Below are 13,445 nucleotides of genomic sequence, written 5' to 3' on the forward strand. Positions count from 1 at the left end.
ATGAGATAAATTACAAAGAAGCGACAACATATTGTTCATTGTTCACTTCGGAGTTGTAGCAGAGTCCCTCACTTGCGGCGGATGTGTCTAGGTGGCAGTTGGGCTAATGATGGATTAATTAGGCTTAATAAATTCGTCTCGCGGTTTACTAACGGATTATGTAATTTGTTTTTTATTAGTATCCGAACACCCCATGTGACACCCCATATAACACCTGATGTGACACCCCAAAACTTTACACCCTGAAAGTAAACAGAACCTAATTTCCTTTGCACTACTATAGCACGGACATTTGACTCACCTCGCTGACCAAGGGAGTAGTATACGTAGGGGGGCAAACGAGGATGAGTCTTCTTTAACTTTGAGTGAGATATTGATCTACTAAGGTCCCGTTTGGAATTTTGGATCCATGTGATTAACCAGTTGACTAATTTTTAGTCTATAGATCCAAATGGATGAGCTAATGGATGGACTAGTACTTAGTTAAGCCTCTAACTAGTTGTTAGTCCACTAGTTGACAAAAACTAGCTAATTTAGACTAATTGTGGCAATTAAACTTTTTGAAAAAGTAAAAAACACTCCTTCCTAGTCTCTGATTGCAAGTAGTTAAGGGCATAAATGTCTTTACGTGTAAATAATACTTCCTCCATCTCAAATTATAAGACGTTTGACTTTTTTGACATCAAATTTGACCACTCGCCTTATTCAAAAATTTGTGCAAAATATCACTTTTTTTGTCGTGGTTTGCTTTCTTAATAAAAGTTCTTCAAGAATGATTTAAATTTGACTATATTTACACAATTTTTTTTAATAAGACGAGTAATCTAACTTAAGGTCAAAGAAGTCAAACGTCTTATAATTTGTGACGGATGGAGCACTATATATACATACATTAATCGTGGGATTCAAAGAGCATTAGACAAATTTTTAGTCAGCTAACTATAAACCGGAACAATTAGTTCTAGTACTAATCCATCTTAAACATGGCGTAAGGACTCAACTTTACCTGAGTAAAAGTTAGAGGACCATTTCCAACTACGAAACTGCTGATTCTTGCAAGTTCATCTTCAAATTGGTGGGAACCGTTGGATCGTAATTAGACGCTGGAGATGAAAGAAAGTCACACTAAAGTCACTGAGACTGCATCCGAAGAACTCTCCAGCGTTCACACTTGTTCGTTGTTTCTCTCCTCCCGTTCGCTTATCGCTTGGCGTGCGCGACGGCTAGGGCGACCGCCGCCCTACGCCCAGCTGCCCATGTCTTCTTCGGGCCCGTTGCCGGCGACGGGAACCCACCACACCAGGCATGCTCGCTCCTTCTCTTCCCTTCCTGCTGTGCAAAATTGAGCACCCGAACCCTAACTTGAGCTATTTAACTATTTGTATTCGGATCTGATCTAATCACAATTGTGTACATGTATTATGCGGTTATGCCTACTAGCTTCGATTTTTGTTTTATCACCCATGTCAGTTGGATCCATGGTTTAGTGATCTCTCGCAGTCACAGTTAGAAACTGGAGTTCAGTGTGAAAAATAAATCGATTCTCTGTAGCATTCTTGTGCGTTTGCTTCTCATCAGTTGATAAGCCGCTTAGTTCTTTTCTTAGGATTTCTGATCTAATACTGCGATTTCTGTATTGCTTCTCATTATTTAGAGTTGTTTAAATGTCAAACCATCAATTAATGCCTCCCTTGTCTTGTTGTATAGATTGACATTTTCGTCAGCTTTGTATCTTGATACATGTATCTGCTTATGGTTGTCTTTATATTCTCAATATTGTTCAGGAATCGTGCAAACAGTCAGCGCAAGTCTGGAGCTACATCTCTTGCAATAAAATTAGATACATTTGGATAGGCTTATCAGGCACTTGATATGTTTTCCTTCAGCTTGTTTGCCGAGTTCATATAACGCATAATGTCCCACCAATTTAGTAGTTGATATGGTCTGATTCACGTATATTTTTTTTTCTTTGTGCAAGCTCGTGGGAACAAACAAGGGTTGCGGTTGCTAGAATGAAGTGGTGGAAATTAGAAGGGGAGGCATCAAAGTCACACAAGAATGGACCGAGTTCAGAACGATGATATACGTGATCGCCTAGAGGTAGCACCAATTGAAGAAAAGCTTATCCAATATCGGTTGAGGTGGTTTGGTTATGTCCAAAGGAGACCTCCAGAGGCACTAGTGTATCGTGGAGTCCTAAGCCAAGCTAATAATATGAAGAGAGGTAGAGGAAGATCGAAATTAACATGGGGGAGACAATAAAAAGATATTTGAAAGCTTGGGATATACCTAGAGATCTATGTTTGAATAGAAGTACTTGGAAAGCAGCTATTGAAGTGCCTGAAGCGTGATTTGGGGCTATTGGTGGGTTTCAACTTTAGTCTACCCCAACTTGCTTGGGACTGAAAGGCTATGTTGTTGTTGTTGTTGGTTGGGTTGACGCATAAGGGGTCCTACTGTTCACCAATTTAGTCAATATGATCTGATCCGGTATCTGGGTGTTCTGATGTCAAATACTGTCTTTCCAAGGGGGTGTTTAGATCCAGCTACTAAAATTTAGGAGGTGTATCGGGAGGATGTTGCATGGGGTGTTCAGATACTAATAAAAAATAAATTATATAATCCGTCAGTACTCCACGAGGCGAATTTTTAAGCGTAATTAATCCGTCATTAACATATGTTTACTGTAGCAAACATTATCAAATCATGGACTAATTAGGCTTAAAAGATTCGTGTCGCAAATTAGTCGTAAACTATGTAATTAGTTTCATAATTAGTCTATATTTAATACTCCATGCATGTGTCCAAACATCCGATGGGACAGCGACTAAAATTTAGGAGGGACAACCAAACACCCCCTAAGTTAGTCTGTGAATATGTTTAGAAATCTTCACAGTTCAATAATTGTGGTTGCTCTGCTTCGAATGGACAGACGATTACATAGTTTCAGCTTCCAAATTCGTAAGAACAGAAGGATCCTTTAATAACAAACTAACATTCTTGTGTGAACCCACACACACCAAAAAAGTTACTCAATACATTTACTTGCAACTGTAAAAAAAATGTAAAACTGAAGACACCCGCAACCACAGTATCTATAATTAACCATTTTAAGAGAAAAAGTTGTTATTTGTGTTGTACTTGAATGATCATCACTGGTGGCTTTTCAGAAACCTTATGTTTGCACTTAGAATTTTCTGTTTACTGTATTTTTTTTAATGGTTATCACATCTCTTAATATGCCACTGCTATATATTAAGTTGTTAGGCAGTCCTGTTCATCTCTCTTATGACACTTTTAATCGTTATTCCACCAAACAGATAGGGCCGATAGGGCTAATTACTCCTACAACAATGATGGAGAGAAGAGTCATGTTCCTTCATTAAAGAACCTTCCTCCAATTGTTCATCATGAAACATTCTTCAGCAATGTTCAGAATGACTACAATCAAACAGGATTAGTGCCTTTGGAGGGATGTTCTGCCAGTGAGGCTTCACAGCTTCTCAGTGACCGTATGTATCTCTGCAAAACTGCACACTAAAAAAAGGGCGTACCCAGTGCAGAGAGCTCCCACTCTGTACGGGGTCTGGGGAAGGGTGTCAGTGGCAAGCCTTACCCTCGCCTGTGCAATGCGAGGAGACCGCGACTCGAACCCGGGACCTTCCAGTCACAGGCGGTAAGACTCTACCGCTTGCACCAGGCCCGCCCTTCTCTGCAAAACTGCACACTCTTATTTTAAAATGTATGTGCCAGAAGTTCTAACTTTTTGAACACTCAGAGGTGCTGCATGCTACTACTGTGTAGTACTCTTACATTGTAATAGGGTTGGGGAGTCACTTCTGTGATAACCTTAGGGGGTTGCCTTCCCAGTGTCCACATACTCAAATTTGCAATATGCAAGACAACTTCTGGAACACCTGTAACCTTTGATTTCATTCTTGGTTTTCTGTTTGTGTGTTCTACATTTTAGCATATCAAGTTGGGTGCTCCTTTCGTCCATTACTATTCCTTTCATTAACTTAGTTATTGTTCACTTATAGTAAGCCTTTATTCTGACTCTGTAGGTTGGACTGCTGCAATGAACATGTACAATGACCAAACAATTGACCCATCAGGTGAGTCCTTCATAGTACTCTAAACTCTACATTTCTCCATGGTTACTGATAAAACAAATATTCCAGTCTTTAATAATAGAGAAGTGAGAACCACTCTGGCAGTGAGGAGAAAAATTGGACCTTACTAGTTACTTTCTTGTATGTTATTACATGCATGACAACTTGAAAGTTGACAATATATTATTGTGCTTTGCTCCATCTATTGCAGCGGCTTTTAAGAATTGAGAATGTCATACACTCATACTGGGTAGAGGGTTATGTGCATATACTCTGCTGCAACTCATAGAACTAATATGTTCATATTGAGTAGAGAACTAGTGTCGGGTTCATAAACCCGGGGTCCCTCGGGGACCGGCTTCCACGCTAAGGCTCGGCCCAGAAGAACGGCCTTTTCTTCTTCTGGACCGGCCCAAGAGTCTGAACTCAACAGACCGGAGCACTCGCTTCAGGCCCAGACCGCCTTCGGCCCATCTCTCCGACCGGAGCACTAGCTTAGGCTCAGGCCAGCTCCGAACGGCCTCTCCGATCGGAGCGCTAGCGTCAGGCCTCGGCCGCCTCCGCACGGCCTCCACTCGGAAAGCCTGATCCGAGGACCGCCTCCGACTCCGACCCCGTGTCTCTGATCGGGATTCATAGAAAACCCTGCTCATCGCTATTCTCTGACTGGCGCGCCAAAACCGACTGGGGACCATCCGACCGGGGACGCCCGCTCGGAAAGAACCAGAAGGCGTGCGGAGAAAGGCAAGGCATGGCTCACAAGTCAACACCATTGTATCAGGGACCATACCCTGCACGAAGCAGTGCTCTGCAGCCACCCTGACACAAAGTATTGTAGGGGCCGCTAGAAACTCCCATATGGTAAGCCCCCTCCGCGTGTCTCTGGACATCGATTACGGTATGGGCTCCAGGATTTGCCATACTGGGTGAACATAGCACGGCTCCTCACATGCCACTAGGCATCCAGAAGTATTTTGCAGGTACCGGCGTCATCCTTCCTGAAGAAGATAGCTCGACCTTCCGTACACATCTGACATCCTACAGCGACATCGACAGTATCGGGGGGCTTCCACCATTATCCAGTTTTCATCACCGTAGGCAGCAAGGCTCAGAAATATCTGTACTCTCTCCCTCTCACCTGTAAAAAGCCATCCCCTTCATCTATAAAAGGGGATGCACCCCCTCCAACGAGGGGAGATCGACTTCTTGAAGCTCAGACTCACTAGATCGACATCAACACTCCCAGCCGAACCTCTTGTACACCCCCTTCTTCCTCCTTCTCGTTTGTACCCCCACTACAGACTTCGAGCACCTGGGCTCAGGAATAAAGTCGCCGACCAACCCCGACTGGACGTAGGGCACGTTGCCTGAACCAGTATAAATCCTGTGTCATTAAGTGCTAGGCCACCTCCGATCACAACGTACAGTAAAACTACAAATATTTACTAGTTGGTCACTTTCTGCACCGACAACTAGAGTTCTAGAGATGCTGTAGTGTTATATATAATATCATGCTCTGCAACATTAAATTACAGTAGTCAAACAAAGTTGGGAATCGGTTTTCTTAGGGCATGCTACCTGGAAAGGTGTCTCTTGATCAAATGGGAATTTCAATAGCATGTTATAAATACTATATTCTGGTGAATTTATCATATCAACCTGACACCTCAGATAGATATCTGTGTCCGTGGTGCCAGTGTTGCTATCTTGGTATGCTGTTATCTTGATGTTTGCCCAGATAGCTATGCTGTTAACTTTGCTATCTTGATGTTTGCCCAGAGAAACCAGTAATGTATTCTGGATCTAGCAGCTCATCATGGGGTCACCTGAAGCTTCCTCATCAGGTATGACTTGGAGTAAAATTCTTGTCGTGATTTCCTCCTACACGTCGTTTTGCTAATTGCTGTATCCTAATTGCTGTCTGGGTCTTATTGGGATTATAGATGATCTTCCTTGAAGAGTTGCGCTGTGCACTGGACGCTCATACAGAAGTTGCATCGCCCGTTGACACCTGGAACTAATTGAAGTCAGCATCTGCATCATTATGGGTTATGACTAATTTATGGAAGGCAGGCTATTGGCCAGGTGTATGTATGTTGTATCTCATCACACGGATGATGTGCCAAAAGGCTTTCGTCTGACCTGCAACTGCTTGGGTTTCTTCTGGAATCAGCATTTGTACAATGGTACCATTGTTACCCCTGGCCTTATAGCTGCAAAGCAGCTTGTTGTAGTATCAGTTAAATGTGGCGCTGGGTACTCACGCCATTGAAAGTTTGAAACAGCTTGGTTGTATGGTAATTCGAAGAAGACTTGGTGTCATGTGCCATTTTTCTCGACTTGGAGTGCTAGAATATTTGGAAGGTAATGCTTATTGAAAACCTCATTTTAACTTTAATGGTACTTTTCTGTGCGCTAAATCACCTGATGTTCAGAGCTTAATTGGCGGATGGTTAAGCGGTAGTGGGAAGTTATGTATCAGATGTTCCGATGGGTACAAGACATTAGAAGCAAGAACAACTGTCATGGTAAATCAAAGCCTAAAACTGCGTAGCAGCAGTAGTAGTAATAGTCTACTGCTAACTGCTTGAGGATTGAGTTGGAAAAGTTGTGTCATGATAAATCAAAGCCTAAAACTGCGTAGCAGCAGCAGTAGTAATAATCTACTGCCAACTGCTTGAGGATTGAGTTGGAAAAGTTGTTCAACTAAGATTCCGGCAGAGCCATATGCAATTCTACATTTTCATTTCCTCTTTTTACTATTGGTTTTGTGATATGTTTTGGTACTATATATAGTCAGCAAGCGTAATTAATGTGCTGACATGTTCATGCTTGGTGCGTCGGCATGCTTGCGATATTTCCGTTACTACCGTGCGGTGGAATCAGCGGCACCCATGGTTCTTCAACGTTCCGTGGCAACAGCAGCGACGTGCTCTCCCTCGTCGACTTCAAGAACGCCATCACCGGTGATCCAAACGGAGCTCTGAGGTCGTGGAACGCAGCCACCCCTTTCTGCCAATGGAGCGGCGTCGTATGCTCCAGCAAGCATCCAGGGCGTGTCACGGCGCTAGACCCTGCCGACACGGCCTGTCAGGCTCCATCTCCACCTCCATTGGCAACCTGACTTCGCTTACGGAACTCAACCTTTCCTCGAAGGGAGCCACCAGCGCCTGGACGTTCGGCCCCAGCAGCGCGTCCGGACACAGCTTCTCACCCGTATGATGCGATCCACAGGAGCCCGTCCGACAAGAGCGACTCGCCGCAGCCTTTCCACAGAGCGCACGGCTCGCCTTCCCCAGCGCGGCGCGTGCCGGCCTCCAGCTCGCCCCGTCTGCAGCCCCCGGCAAGTCACGCGCCCCATCCCCTGGCGGCCGAACCGTGCCACCATGACTCTCTAAACGTATCTCTGAAACATGAAACACTTGTGACATAAAAACAATGCAACATACATATGAAGAAGGTGAAACATTTGAAACATACACATGCAACGTATGTGTGAAACATATGCAAAATTTAGATTAAACACTTGTAATTTGCAACATGAAAACACTTACTGCAACAACTGAAACATTTGGAACATCCTGTTACAGCATATGTGTAAAACATATGCAACATTCAGATCAGAACGCTTGCAACATACGTCTGGAACAGATGAAATATTTTGAAAAAAGGCTTGCAATATGCCTCTGAAACACCTGCAACATATGCAACATGTCATTCTACTTTTGCAACATCCATATGAAACAATCGCAAGACCTCTGAAAAAACACATAAAATATGCATTTGCAACATAGGGGTGGGGAGGTCGAGGCCGGTCGATTCCAGCTGTCGGGCTAGGAGCCGGCGGCGCGCGACCACCATCTGCCAGTGTTTACAATTTCGGCGAAATATCGCCTTTTTTGCTGAGGACCGAATTTTTTTTATATCGGTCAAATTTTTTTTAGTTAAATTCATCTTTCACTTCAAAATTATACCAAACCACACTAAAATAACCCTCCCCATCTTCTACTCTTATTAAAACCCTAAATTTCTTCAAACTTATTTAATTTTCTCACACATTCGACGGCACTAGCATATGAAGCTCGCCCACCATCAGCCCGCTGTAATACCGTGGCTCTATTTCTGTGATATATTGTATTATTTCGTCGATGTTATATAAATTTGTGATGGATGGTGGATTAAGAAGTTTTTCTAGTGAAATGATGCCAAATTTTTGTAAAACTAAATTTGAATTTATTTAAATTTGACTCGATATTTCTGAAATTTCCAAAATTTTGTATTTATCGTCGGGGACTGATTTTTTTTTCTTACCGGTATTGTAAACCCTGCCACCAGCATCTGGCCATGCTCGTGTGTGCCCTAGGCTTGGCCTGGGACGATCCAAGGCACCCTGGCACGTGCGTCTAGCGGCCATCGGCAGGGGCGGCGGCGGCGAGGCATCCTGACGGCGTTGGGGTTGAGAAAGAGGCCGAGAAGACGCTCTACTGTCAGCGGACACGAGATGGAGAGAGATGGGAGAGGCAGCGCATGGGATAGGGGCGCGGCAGGCAGGTTGCGCGACGAAGAGGTCGAATCCACACGGACCGGGCGGGTTGCGCGACGAAGAGGTCGAATCTTTAGTCGCTCCTAGAATAATTTCATCGGGGCAATTCCATCCTCTATTAGAAATCTTACTAACTTGAGGTGCTGGTTGCCGGGTTCTAGCAGAGAATGCATTTAGCAGTGACATAAGCAATTTGGGAAATCCATCTACAGTTTAGGAGGATGGTTCACCAGAAATTATTGTATGACACTTGATCTTATGGATGGATGGAAATTTCAAGCTCATTACCTGAATGCACAGTTCAAGCTCATTACCTGAATTCTCTGGTGCTCTGCTGGAGCCCGAGGCCTCAGCAGATTGCTATCCTCTTCTCTTGTGTTGAGCTGAGTTGGGTTGTGTGTGTTTGCTGGTTTAATCGTTTTTCTTTTAGTTTTGGTGCTGTGTGGGATTTTGGGATTGGTCTCCCGACCCTCCCTTTGTAACATTCTGGTTGGGGGTACAGGATTGGTCTTTGACCTCTCCCTTGTAGCTCCCTTTTTCTTCTTCTTAATGAAACGACACACAGCTCTCCAACGTCGTTCGAGAAAAAAGAAGAAGGAAAGAGTGTCTGACCAGAGAACATGACTGCTTTTCTGGACAATGGACCAGGACAACGAACGAGGAATGCTCAAAGTCAATTGACACAAATGGATCACATCCTTGATGTCAGATGGCAAGGTCGCCTGATGGTTTGGGTCTTCCACGAGAAGACTGAACACTAATCATCTTCATATATTAACCATCAAGCAACAATGTTATTCACTACTATCTGTCTATCTTGTTCTACTAAATTTATCCAGGTAATGATTGCATACAACAATAGCATCATGAAATGCACATCAATATATTGACCAAAATGAACAGACAATAAATGTATCTCTTGTTCACAAACAAGAAACAATACACGCAACTGAAACTTAAATAACTACCAAATAATAAACACTTTTCACTGATAGGGGACGAGGCCAAAAAACCATTCTTCTAGTATCCTATTTCTGAGCCACCGCCGTCCCGAGATGATTGCTATGTATATATGCCAGAACTGGTTGGTCAGCCATTGTCTTCAAATGAAAGAAAACAACTTGAAGTATACAATCAGGTAGAGGGAAAGAGAGAACACTGCACAAATATGCTGCCAGAATAGAAGGGCGGATGCTTCCTTAACACCATAGCCTCTGAGACCGGCGATTGCTCCAAGCAGGATAGCACTTGGCGTGGAGTACTGGAGGGAAAGCACAAAGCGGTACATATGGTTTTGCTCGAGTAGATGCAACTTGTCTGCTAGGGTCACAACACCAATGCCAATGCATGGGAGAACCAAAAGCCTGGCCACAATTATACCGATGATAGTCCTCATGCCCAAGGCATTATCTTTTGGGCCTTCCGCAAGCATGCCTCCTAGAATTAACATCACTGATGGAACCACTGCAGCAGCTAGGATTTCCAAACTGTCGGTGAAGAATGAGAGCGGTGCATCAGCCCCAAACACAAAATCTTTCAAGACAGGAACCATGCCAATGATAATGGCAAGTAAAGAGGCGATTGTCGGGGGCTGAAGGACATGCTGAATTGGAGTCTTCTCAGCTACAACCCTGATCCTCCTGACCACTCTTGGCTCTGCCAAACATCTGAGCGACTTAGGACTGCTAGGTCCAGCACCAGAAGTTCCTTCTTCAGTGAAATCAATATCAGGAAACGTATTCTGTGAGGAACCTGAAATGCTCATGAAAACTCTTGCAATGAATGGTGTCTTTGAATGCTCAGTTTCTTTGTCAACCATCCCTGGCCACTCCGCCTCATGAAGAAGAGACCTACTGTAGTTGCTGATCTGCTCGGGTTCTTCCTGTATCTCATTCCCCTCCCCAACAATCTCATAGAACTGCATCGGTGGCTCCATCATGTGGTAGACCAAAGTGTACACAAGAATAACCGCAACCCACTGCGCGAACGAGACATAAGCGATACCCATGGTGTCACATCCAGGACCGAAGGGATGATCATTGGTGTGGCAGACCGACCCGATGATCGCAATCGGGAGGTTCCCCGTGTTGCCAAACCCGGTCATGATCACTGTGAACCGGAACAGGTGCGGCGGTGGGCGGCAGATCAGGGCCACGATGTACCCAAGAACGCACCCAATGGCAGTGCTGATGAGCACGTTGACAGGGATGAACCACCAGTGCAGGACGTTGTCTATGGTGACCGACTTGCCGAGGTGGACGAAGATGAGGCAGGGGAGGAAGAGCGCGAAGACGAGCTTGCTCAGCAGCTTGAAGGTGGCCCTGGGCACGACCTGGACCCGCGGGTTGGCGAGGAGCAGGCCGATGACCGTCAGGCACAGCAGCTTCATCAGCGGCACCACGGCTGACACCCAGTCGCCATGGACGGTCACCTGCGGGTCCATTGCCCAGAGCATTGCTGCTGCTATAGGGACCCTAAAGCTTCTTGCCTTTCTCTGCCTTCAGTGCTCAAAACAGCCCTCTTCTAAACTCTGAAAAATACTGCCACTTTTTGGTTGTACAACTAAATTATATTCTCTTGCACAGAGACAGTGCTCAATCAGATGCAAAAGGATGATATTTCTGCACAGAATTAATGGAGAAGATTCAGCAACGGAGGAAAAACTACGAAATGGTATTATACGGGATTAATAGCAAAAAAATTCTAGCTTCCACCCGGTGCGGATCTTGCAAAGTAGTGCTTGATACTTGACTCGTGTTCTAAACTTCCTACAGCTCTCGAATTTCAGGTCTTGGCGAAGATTCAGGCAACCGATCAGCAAGAAAATCAGAAACAGCAAACAGATCACCGCAACGGAACCAAACCTTGCAAGATTCACGGCAATACTTACTGGGAATGAAGGAGGGATGGGGGGAGGCGCTGTGCTGTGCTATCCCTCTCCGCGACGCGATGCGCCGAGGCAGGCAGGCAGGAGCGGCAACGACGAAGAGAGAAGAGGGGAGAAGAGTGGCGGCGTGAAAGGATTCCAGATTTTGGCAATTCCGTGTGGTACTTGTCGAGATCGAGACAAGGGCATGGGCATGGGGCCCAGCAGGAAGGGACCCGGGCAGAGGTGTGATGTGATCTGCGACTTTTTTTTCCCCTCTCGAAGGCACGTGAATTCGGGGCTCTGATTTTATTTAATTTTTTTTTAGAATCAATTCGGGGCTCTGATGGAGACAACAGCATCCGCATGTGGTCTTGATCAGGATCAGATCGGTGATGCCATGTTACGCCAAAATGATTGAGGCTACGGTTGGATCTTGGATCTCAGAATTGGGGAGGCCGAATTGAATTGGATTACCAGTTCAAATGCAAGAAGAATTTTACTGCTGCTTAAAATTCAGGGCTTGAATTCTAGCTCATAAAAAGGGACCCAAGGTCCGGATTTTTTTTTTGACCCATAGTGTCTTTTTATTAATGCAATAACTTGGGGGATAATCTATCCATCACACCTTGTTCGTTTGATCCCTAAACCATGGAGATTAAGGGAGACTGGAGATGATTGAGAAGGATTTTGACTTATAGGGAATTTAATCCTCTCAATCCTCCTAATTCTCTTAGTTTAAGGATGCATGAAACAAACAAGACGTCAGCGGGTTAAGGAATTTGGAGGGGACAAGAAACCTTCCACCTAGATCACTCACATTAATACTATTTTTGACATTGTCGCTTTCTTTGCTAACTTAGCTGCCATGGCTGCCCAATCAAGCTTGTTATCTGCAAAGTCAAAATGTTTTGGCTTCTGGTATGGAGGAGGATCTTGTTGGCTGGTTGCACGAACTCACAGAACTCTTTAGGGCATGTTTGACACAAATTTTTTTAGCTATGGCTCTTCCTACACCAGCAACTGTAGCAGCACCGTTCAATGAGCTTTTTCTCTCTCTCTCTCATCACAAAATAAACACTATGAGAAACCACGATTTCTGCCTCCTCCGCCTTCTGCTCCTCTGGTACTGCTGCTCCTAGTGGTGCTTCAGAGTTGAGATTGCCGGCGTGTCACGAGTGACCAGCACGAGAGCGACGGATCGGAAACGGGGGGAACGAAACGAACCAACCAGCCCACTCGGGTACTACGCGGAAACATCGCCACAAGGGTATGGATCCATTGGGCTACGTCTGGCATGATCGACTAGGTTCGGGCCGAGCGTTGCTTTAGGTTGCCGGCCTAGCAAACCTGAGGCCCTATAGTCTGATCAACATTTTGGCGGCAGCGGGCAGCTCTTGTATATTTTCCACAGACCCGGGCTTGCAAGTAGAGGTGGAGAAGGACAGGCGTGCGGCAACAAAGGTCGACGACGGCGAAGAACACGGGGTGCTCATCAAGAGAATCTAGCTGTTATTTCTCTTTTCTTGTGCGGTGCCCCGTCAGGGGGATGGATGTAAAAGTTCTTTTTACTTTATTAATAAAATCCAACCCTTCTCTCTAAAAAAAAAGCAGAGCAGAGTAGCAGCTAAGATGATATAGGCCATGTTCGCTTCGCTGAAAAAACAAGCCGAAACATTGTTCCGGCTGTTTTGTTGTGAGAGAAAAACATTGCTCCGGCTGAAAAAACAAGCTGAAAAGTACGGATTATAAGAGAAACGGACAAGGCCATATATTCTCATGATCCTCTAACAAAAAGATAGCTCTCATGCTCCCATGCATCACACAACCGGAACCGGAGGCTGAATGCTCATGATGTCTTATGAAAAGATACTGTGCACACCTAGCCATGTCCATCACACAGATAATCAGGCACACACAAACA

General features: G+C 44.9%; 2 protein-coding genes across 2 annotated transcripts; one reads left to right on the plus strand and one right to left on the minus strand.

Moving 5' to 3' along the window:
• Window positions 1–1,181: 1,181 nt before the first annotated feature.
• LOC136477661 (uncharacterized) lies at window positions 1,182–6,476 on the plus strand. Its single transcript, XM_066475897.1, has 6 exons — window positions 1,182–1,303; window positions 1,785–1,814; window positions 3,319–3,512; window positions 4,065–4,115; window positions 5,892–5,956; window positions 6,056–6,476. Exons 1-6 carry the CDS (start codon window positions 1,257–1,259, stop codon window positions 6,131–6,133), a joined length of 465 nt encoding a protein of 154 aa, XP_066331994.1. The 5' UTR covers window positions 1,182–1,256; the 3' UTR covers window positions 6,134–6,476.
• A 2,930-nt stretch (window positions 6,477–9,406) lies between these two features.
• Window positions 9,407–11,687, minus strand: LOC136474204 (protein PIN-LIKES 2-like). The gene is made up of 2 exons (XM_066471805.1): window positions 11,546–11,687; window positions 9,407–11,276 (listed from the first exon to the last, which is right to left on the minus strand). The coding sequence occupies exon 2, from the start codon at window positions 11,108–11,110 to the stop codon at window positions 9,758–9,760; it is 1,353 nt and encodes a 450-aa protein (XP_066327902.1). The 5' UTR covers window positions 11,111–11,276; window positions 11,546–11,687; the 3' UTR covers window positions 9,407–9,757.
• Window positions 11,688–13,445: the final 1,758 nt, after the last annotated feature.

This window comes from Miscanthus floridulus, chromosome 8 (assembly GCF_019320115.1).
Source record: "Miscanthus floridulus cultivar M001 chromosome 8, ASM1932011v1, whole genome shotgun sequence".
NCBI classification, from domain to species: domain Eukaryota; kingdom Viridiplantae; phylum Streptophyta; class Magnoliopsida; order Poales; family Poaceae; genus Miscanthus; species Miscanthus floridulus.

Bases quoted from the DNA above. Each gene is read 5' to 3' on its own strand.
- LOC136474204 (XM_066471805.1), bottom strand. From the start codon at position 11,110: ATGCTCTGGGCAATGGACCCGCAGGTGACCGTCCATGGCGACTGGGTG.
- LOC136477661 (XM_066475897.1), top strand. From the start codon at position 1,257: ATGTCTTCTTCGGGCCCGTTGCCGGCGACGGGAACCCACCACACCAG. The intron at 1,304-1,784 runs GCATGCTCGCTC...AATATTGTTCAG, and splicing joins ACGGGAACCCACCACACCAG to GAATCGTGCAAACAGTCAGC. The intron at 5,957-6,055 runs GTATGACTTGGA...TTGGGATTATAG, and splicing joins ACCTGAAGCTTCCTCATCAG to ATGATCTTCCTTGAAGAGTT.